Source organism: Narcine bancroftii, chromosome 3, assembly GCF_036971445.1.
Source record: "Narcine bancroftii isolate sNarBan1 chromosome 3, sNarBan1.hap1, whole genome shotgun sequence".
Classification (NCBI taxonomy): Eukaryota; Metazoa; Chordata; class Chondrichthyes; order Torpediniformes; family Narcinidae; genus Narcine; species Narcine bancroftii.
Window position 1 is genome coordinate 273,458,271 of NC_091471.1, and position 8,671 is coordinate 273,466,941.

Sequence of the window (8,671 nt, forward strand, 5' to 3'; positions counted from 1 at the left end):
CAAGTAATAAAGTGACCACCTTGCATAATCTGTAAATGTTATCAACATTTTGAAACTTTCAATAGAAGTAATCAAATATATTAACTTTTGCAATTAAAAAAAACATTGCTTAATTGTTTTCTTGGATCTAGTTTAACCCTATCTGAATTGACACTAGAGATGCCTTTATTTGAGTGTTTGAACAGTGTTGCTAACTTTGGGTCAAAAATATTATTTTGGACGTCAGATTTTCACTTTGAGCAATATATGTGGTGGTTTTGTTGGGGAGGCTAGGTAGTTTTACTGCATGGCAAAGTGGATGGAGTCCACAGCTCGAAGGGAAGGTACTGGTTGTTTGAGAGCAGATCAGGGATGTTTCATTGAGAGCAACTAGAATGCTAAAGGAGGGGAGGGAAGAGATCTGATTACACGTTACAGCATGAGATTCCAGTTCTTGGGACCATTACAAAATTGCAGCTATTGGATCTGGGAATTTTTGCTCCAGTTTTTGTCGTTTGTAAAACCAAGCAGATTAATATGCCACAAAGCAATTTTTAAAAAAAAATTGAGACATACAGCACTGTAACAGGCCAGTTCGGCCCTAAAATTCATGCCGCTCAGTTTACACCCCATCCACATTTTTTTCCAAAATGTAGCCTATAGTCTCCAGCTAAAGGTATTCACCTTTTTGAAGTCACATTCATCACTGTTTAAGACCTGTTTCCCTTCCCCTTCACTGTCTTGCCAGCTTTTCTAAAGAACAATAGTAATGAAATAATATAATTGTTGTACTCTTAACTTGCTGTTGAATTGGATATTACTTTGTTCTGTAGTTTGCCTGCCAATGTGACAACACAAAAGAGTTCCATGACAAATTATCAATGAGTGCCCTTCATTAAATTCTGTGATAGGAAGTATGGGTACAAGAAGAGTGCCTCTGTGCCTTTCTGACATTTGCAAGCAATAAAATTTATTCAAATCTTGAGCAGCCAATGGCCACAATTGCAGGAATAAATTGATTTTCTTTATTGATTCATGTGTCAAATAGGGATAATCATGGAGAGCTGAAATCAACTTGTTCACATTGACAACTCAGTTTATGCAAGACATCTATTTCTCCCTTAATTTCAGAGGAAACGAAAAATATGATGCTATAAAACAGACTGATAATTATTCTACTGGCAAAGACCAATGCCATCACCAGGTTGTTTGATTACAGATTACTCTCAGTGCGAATATCATGTCGCTGCTATGCAATTTTCTGGAGAATTGATATTTCAAGGTTTCTATTGTTTAGTGTCTGGCAATACAGTGTTTTTCTTAATTCAGGCAACATATTTTCTTTCTCGTTTGCTGCTGGTTCTTAGCCTGTGGTAAGTGGAATAAAATGTGCGTTGGTCTCAAGTGGACACAGGCCACTGGATGTGCAGTCAGAATTCAGGTTCCTGCTGCCTTTGCACAAAATGCCATTCATGTGTTAGCATTACATTACTGTAAATCGAATAATTTGCTGGTTCATCTGGCCCCTTTCTATTATTTCAGTATGAAATTGTAAAGCTATTTAATACTTGGAGGAATCTACATTGAACAGTTTTGTTTTGCAAATTTTGAGGGCTAATTTTAAATTTTAAAATTAGGCACATCACTGCAGTTTCAAACATGATAATTGTTTAAATTGATTTTTAAAAATTGTTTAAATTACTCAATATTCATAGCTATGCGATGTCATATGTTTATAATTGCTTTATTTCCCATATTTCAGCAAGTTAATCATGTATAGTTCAATGTCCAGACATGGTGAATGTTCACACAAAACTAAATGTAATGACCCTGTGAATTTTATATTCATCTCAGATCTACTTGTTTTCAGAATTTGTCATATTTAGTGTCATTTGGTTTGCAGACAAATAATCCCCACTAGTTTTGGCATATAAATAGAACAGTTATAAAAATAAATTGTTGCTCAAAGATCTTGAAGGAAGGGGAGTCTAGTAGTTGTAACCTCATTTACTTCAGTTTCCAGTCTGGGAGGAAATGTTAATGATTTAATCATGGAATGGCATAACACAAGAAATGTTTGTACCTGCTGCTCTTACTGAAGAACTATCCATTTAATTTCACTCTTGGACTTTCCCTATGGCTCTTAAAAGATTTGTATCAATACAGGTACGTAATCTTTTATCTGAAATCCAAACATCTTTTCCTGCACATCAAAGCTCATGTTTGGTGCCAAATATGACATGACACATGCTCAACCCAAACTTGAATATCCTGTGTCAGTATTTGTGGAACCCAAGGGAATCCTTACTTTATATGTGCCAGCAGAACAGTGCCTCTGATTTGCTGTGTACGGATGGCTGATTCATAGACCCCCGTCCAGCGCCGCCACTGCAAACCACCCCCACCCCAGTCCAGAGACCCTTCTAGTTAGTGTGTGTCTTTGATTTGCAAGAATCTGAAATCGGTGCAATTACTTAATGTACTGCCGTTAGTATTTTATTATCTTAAAAATTCTGAATTCCACAAAGTGTCTGGTCCTAAAGGTTTTGCATAAAAGATTCTGTACCTGCAATAGCAGGTTTCATTTTCACCCCCACCTGACATTCCATCTTAATCTATCTGATCAAGGGAGACTAATAAAATATGTATTCATAAATTGACATAGTGATTACAACTTGACCAAACAGAATTTATTTGAATCAGATGGTTAATAGAATATTATGTTGACTACCAAAGACAATAATTTTATGTCAAACAGTTTTCACTCTTAGCTTCATTGTTCAATAAAAATCAATTTTGGGCTGTGGTGCTTGTTTTTTTTTTGATTTATACAGTACTGAAGACAAAATTAAATGAGATTAGGCACAAGGTCTGTGTTTAAAATGTATTCGGTTCATTCCAGAATTTCACAACAATTTTTAATCTTAAAATTGGTTTTAAAATGATTTTTTAAAAACACATCACAGTAGAAATTGTAAAACCTTGAGCCTAAACATTTTTCATTTAGAGAACAATGCTAAACAGCTTGTCTTAAGGTACAAAGCAGTATGCGAATCTGCAGCTCCGAGTGTTAAAACAGCTACATATAATAATGTTAATTTTAGCCTTGAGAAATTCCTGCTTTTCTGCTTTCAGAATTATCATATTCGGCTTGAACAGCAAAGAAAATGCTGCTGTAAATTGATTTTGGGGAATGAATCTGTTAATACAGTAAGCATATTTTAAGGTCTGAAGAAAAATTTATTAATAGTATTTTGACATAAAGATGCAGTCTTGTTAAAAGTTTGGTGTGTATTCTTAGTGATTTAAAAAAAAAATGACTTGCAAAATGTAGGAAATCGTGGCAAAAACAGAAAGTGCACTTTTTGTAAATGACTACATCGCATACTCAAGTTCATCATTATTTTTATAAAGGCCAGCAATAGAATGTAATTGGTGCCTTTATGTCAGTGTTTTCCATCTTTCAATATTAAATGCTGCCCTTCATAACGGTACTTCTAACATTAGAAAATAGCTGTGTTATCAAAGGCCTTACTAAACCTTAGCTCCAAAATCTCAAACCAGTTCTTTTCGAGTAACTCTTTGTTACAACTTGATTTAAAAAGTTCTAAAACATTGAATAGCAGAATAAAGTAATATCCCTGAATTCATCAAATATCTTAATGTACCTTTATTAAGCTACCTTTTGTTTTCTTTTTGCATGCAAATTTGATGTTAAACAGATGATGAGCAAGGATCTGCACCTTTGTAAGTTTATCTAACATTCATTAAGATTTTTTAAATTTTTAGTTTATAGCAGATGGCCTATTAACTGTCTTCTAATTTCTACAGGAAAAGCAATTCATCTACCAATCATAAGGATAAAAACATCAGGCAGCGAAACTCTAACTAAAAGGTCAGTGAATATTTTTTAAACTACTAAAGTCATCCATTATTTAATTTTTTTTCACTATGCTCCAGTTTCATAATCCCAATCAATGCCTACATTTGCATGTTGATCTTGGTCTCCCTTCTAAAATGGCACAACAAAAATCAGAATTGTCACTTTTGTTTTAAACATCAATGAATTATTTCAGTGAATTTGATGAAAGGCCTAAAAAATGGAAGTAAAGACTCTGCTTGAAAAGAAACTTTACGGTCATGAGCTACTTTCAAAGAATATTCAATGTTTTAGTGTAGACAGATGGAAAGTAATTTATGCACAAAACTTGCAACAAAAGCCATGTGATGAAGATGAAATAATATGGTCTTGCTTCAGTTAAATGACAGTTCTTTGAGCCACAGTACCTTTTCCATCCACTGAGATGCTTAACCTGTTCTCCAAAAAAGCACCTTCTTCAGGTTGCGGTGTTGGTCAGTATTTTCTGATTGTTTGGTTATCAATTGAAGCCAATGTAGCATTATCCAGTATGCAGTGTACTATATATTTGATTCTGTTATCCTGAATTAAAAGGCTTTAAAACAAACCTTGGCAGATAAAATAATGGTACAAAGGAAGACCTTTAAGGTGAAGATTTTGCTAAAATTTTGGAACAGGGATTAAAATGGAACTCCTTAGATGATCGAAAAGGGAGAGGAAAATAGTTCAGATACAGGCTCGATGCCTGCAGGTTGGTTACAGGTTCAAAGGAAGATCAAGAAAGTAATCAATGTAAAACCAAATGGAAACATATTGCTTAGACCATGAACAGCAAAAAAAAACTATAAGGAGAGAATGGAAAGGAACAATTAACAAATCTTCCTGGGAGAGGCTATAAAATGAGAGGCTTGAATTGGCTGTGATAGTTTGAGGGACTCTTAAGTGGATTGACTGTATAATGGATAAAGTTTTTAAACAGAGCATACATGAATTACAGCTGTGGATTTCAGTGGAAATGAGAGATAACAGTAAATTTTAAAAGATGTACAATTCCCAGAAAAAAAAATGCAGTCCCGAGGATTAGAATTTGGCAAAGACGATCAAATCGAAAAGAAAGATAGTGTGCGAATACATTTGCAAAGAACTTGAGCACTAACTGTAAAAGTTTCTTTAAATATGTTAAAGGAAGGTTAATGAACACAAATATAGATCCCCTGCAGTTAAAAATAGGGGAAATAATAATTTGTCACAATGAAATAATAGAAGAACAATTAAACACTAATAAAGGCTAATAGTTTATAATCCTGATCATTGGTGGTAATACATTCAGGATTGTAGTTCACTGAATTTTTTTTTTAATAATTGCATCACTAGAAGTGTTTTGAGCTGCTGAACAGCAAGTTTAAACTTTTGGGTTGGGATTTGTTTGTAAATAAAATGTGTCATCAGCCGTTTAATGTGCAGAGCATGTACGGAAGTAGGAGATCTATTACACATTGTGCCATCACAGCTTGTGTTCACTTGTCATTTTACTTGAAGTTCTGAACAATGATGAAAATAATTTGGACAAGACCACTTTTTTCCCTCTAGGAGGAGACCTATACAACTTTAAGCAAGATTGCAAGGAGGAGATGGGTTTTCTAGTTAGCATAGAGAATGTCACCGTCAAAATGATTTGAAATATTTGATCTATTCACAGATCCTAAAGCTTTTGGATCTCTAGAAAAACAGCACTGTGTTAAGTGATTTGCAACTACAGTATTGCCTTTGGCACCAGCAGTCAATTAGTTAAAGAAGCCGCGTAAAAATTCTCAGCCGATCTCACCTGTATAACTGGACTTGAATGTTCTTGGTAAAGATTTGCTTTTTCTTAATGATTAGATTGAAACTTGTGTTCTATTAAACATAAGCAGTAATTTATCATCCTGTTTTATATAATTGATTACCATAATTGTTTAGGCTGGAATTTGTAAATACAAATGTTTCACCCTTAATTTATCACATAGAGGTCAACAGTATGGATGCTGTCACGTTATTCTCATATTTTAATCTTGCAAATTGGCTTCTGGTGTGTGTAGTGTGATGCTAGTAAATTTATCTAATTTTGTTTTGTTATTCCCCCCAATTGCTGTATCCCCAAGAATGTGGTGATTTCCAGAAATTATGGTTAAATTTAGCATTTTAATAGATATTGTGATAAAGTGACAGGGTATATTTTAATGGTAAGCATATGAACTGATCGGGCATTATGATAATTAAAATCATTTTGGCTTTCTACCCATTTAGCTGATGTTCTGATGCTAGTTTAATCTTGTATTTGGAAGCACACCTGGTGACTGCAACAAATTCACTAACGTGCTTACATTAAGGTTTAATGATAAAGGGGTCAAATACCAATTTTCTCGTCTGCTATATAGTTCAGTGGAACCCATCTGTCCATATTTTTAGGACCTTAAAAATAATTTGAGGGAAAGAAATGTGTAATTCCCATCAGAATTATGCAACATGGGTTCAAAGAATTGGATTCCTCCAAGAGCTGGTCTGAATCCTGTTATTGGTGCTGGATCCTTCTATTTGGGAGAACAGCTCATCGGTTTGATTCAAATGAAGACTGATGCTCTGAGACCACCCCAGATCTGCACATTTTCCAAGCTTTCATCAGCCCATTCTCTTTTTCACAAGAAATCACTCTGTAATAAAGATGCACAGATGTTTAAAAAAAAATACTCAAGTTATTTGCTAATGCTCCCATTATTGTCCTCAAAATAGTTTTCAACTTTCACTCTTCAGTATTATTGGTAAGACTGCGTGCATGATCTGTGGTCTTTGACATAATTTTTTTTGTTTTGTAGGCTACAATTCGTAGAATGTATTTAGATAGTATATTATGGCCAGTCTGTTTTAGTGCCATTGTTGATGGAGCTTAGTTTGCTAATATTTTTGCTGCCTCTTTGTCCAGGAAAGAAAAGGTCCAATTAATGTGGTGATTTTTAACCTTTGAAACGTGCTCCCCTGAAGGATCTGCTCTTGTCAGAGTTTGAAATAAATTTTCACCAGTCGCACTGCTTATTAATTTTGTGTTTCGTGAATGACTTCTGGAATGCAGTTTAACTATTGTCTGTTTTGCTGTCAGTGAAATCCTCAGTCCGTGAAAATGTATAATTTTTGTACAGGCTGAGGATAATTTGTAATATTTGGCCATTATTCAGTACCTTTGTTAATTATAATACATCATTTTTTTGGCTAAATCTTTTATTGCTGGAATAATCCTTTAAATTGAAATTAGATTTTTTTCAAAGTCGTGTCGCTACAATGCCTCAGCATTATGCAATCCTTGTATCAGAACTCACAAAATTAAAATCCTTTGATTTTATCAATATTATGTTACTTTGTGCATTCTTTCAAGTTCATTCACAGGCCTTTCTCATTATTACTCCTCTCTGGGCTGTTTCTGATCCAGTACTTGAAAGCTATTTTGGGTATGTATGGATATTCAATGGACTGTTCCCTTTCTGCGACTTTATCTTGTATCACTGAAATGAAGGTCTGTTATTTTCATTAATGATCCATGGACATCATTAAATTGATAGGGTTTTATGATTTATTCAGTTTGTTATTGATAGCTGAACTCCATATTCAGTTGATTTGTGAAATCTGTTGAAAGGTTCATAAATTGAAGCTTTGCTAAGAATTATTGGATATGCTTACTGAATAATAGTTGTGATTCCAGATAACTGTTCAAAATCCATATCAGAAACCAGCAATCTTTATGTATTATTGTGTATGGCTTTACTTTCTCAGATTGTCACCCTGTGTATCGGCTAGCCTGCAAAATGAAGTTCAGAGCCATGAGACAAATTGATCCCCTACTTCTGCACATGATATCATTTTGATTATGTCTATTTCATTTGAAATGCTGTGGCCTACTCCATTGTGTAGGATGATAAAAAGGATGAGAAAGAAAACGCTGTTTTAGAAATTGTTATTTAATATTTAAGTATTTCCAGCTTACTCTTGAACCAGAGTACGATTTCAGTTTGGATAGAAGTAAGCTTTTGAGTTGAATTTAATATTTGATATTTCTTTTATTTGTATTCTGTCAATAACTAGTTTGCCCATTTAATAAACTTAAAATCTGTCATAATATGCTTTTGTTGTTTGTGTCCATCTAAAGTCAGTGATATTCAAAATGAAATTATAAAAGGTGCCAGATCAACTTGAACAATAGATGACTTGATTTGTGAACATTAAACCTAGGGGGTTCCCTCTTTTTTTCTCCTATAATTAACTAATTGATATAACGCTTCAATAGCCTACTCCCCTTTGCAGACTGGAGGTTTTTTAAAAAATACTACTTTCCTGTAATTTCAAACCCCATTAGGGTTGCATTTGGAAGAAGTTTGAAGGCTGATTATTGCTGTATTAATGATTACCTTGACTATTGCCTCACTAATTCTTGCACACTGATAAATAAGCAAGCATTAAGGCTTGGAATTAGCAAACATTGGTTAGACTATTCCTTGATGGGGATGGCCACATCCTTAACATTCCATTATTGTTGCCACATTTCCCATCAATATCTTGAGAGTCCATATTGACTAGAAAATCAAATGGACTAACTGAATAAATATTATGAATACGAGAGCATGTTAGTGAGTGGGCAATTCAGTGGTGAGTGACTGACATCTGTTGTGGTCATGTACTTGCTTTCGGGAGGAAGAGAGAGAATGTCAGGATCCAATGAGGAGATGGTCAGCCAATAGTCAGAGGACCTTAGCTGTGTAGTGTTTGGTAAGTTGAAGAATGCAATGTTTTGTCCAGTGAATAATAAAA

The 8,671-nt window shown here is 34.3% G+C and overlaps 1 protein-coding gene across 5 annotated transcripts in view; it reads left to right on the top strand.

Moving 5' to 3' along the window:
- The window catches only part of bsg (basigin), a 29,977-nt gene extending 22,762 nt beyond the window's left edge, over window positions 1-7,215 (top strand). For 2 of the 5 annotated variants that reach the window (XM_069928164.1, XM_069928166.1), the window contains 3 exons: window positions 3,702-3,726; window positions 3,811-3,874; window positions 5,429-7,215. In XM_069928164.1, coding sequence (XP_069784265.1) covers window positions 3,702-3,726; window positions 3,811-3,871 — 86 coding nt within the window. In that variant the 3' untranslated portion in view covers window positions 3,872-3,874; window positions 5,429-7,215. Of the gene's footprint in view, window positions 1-3,114; window positions 3,190-3,701; window positions 3,727-3,810; window positions 3,876-5,428 lie in introns of those variants that run through there. The other 3 variants (XR_011354430.1, XM_069928165.1, XR_011354431.1) reach the window with 3 other exon arrangements.
- Window positions 7,216-8,671: the final 1,456 nt, after the last annotated feature.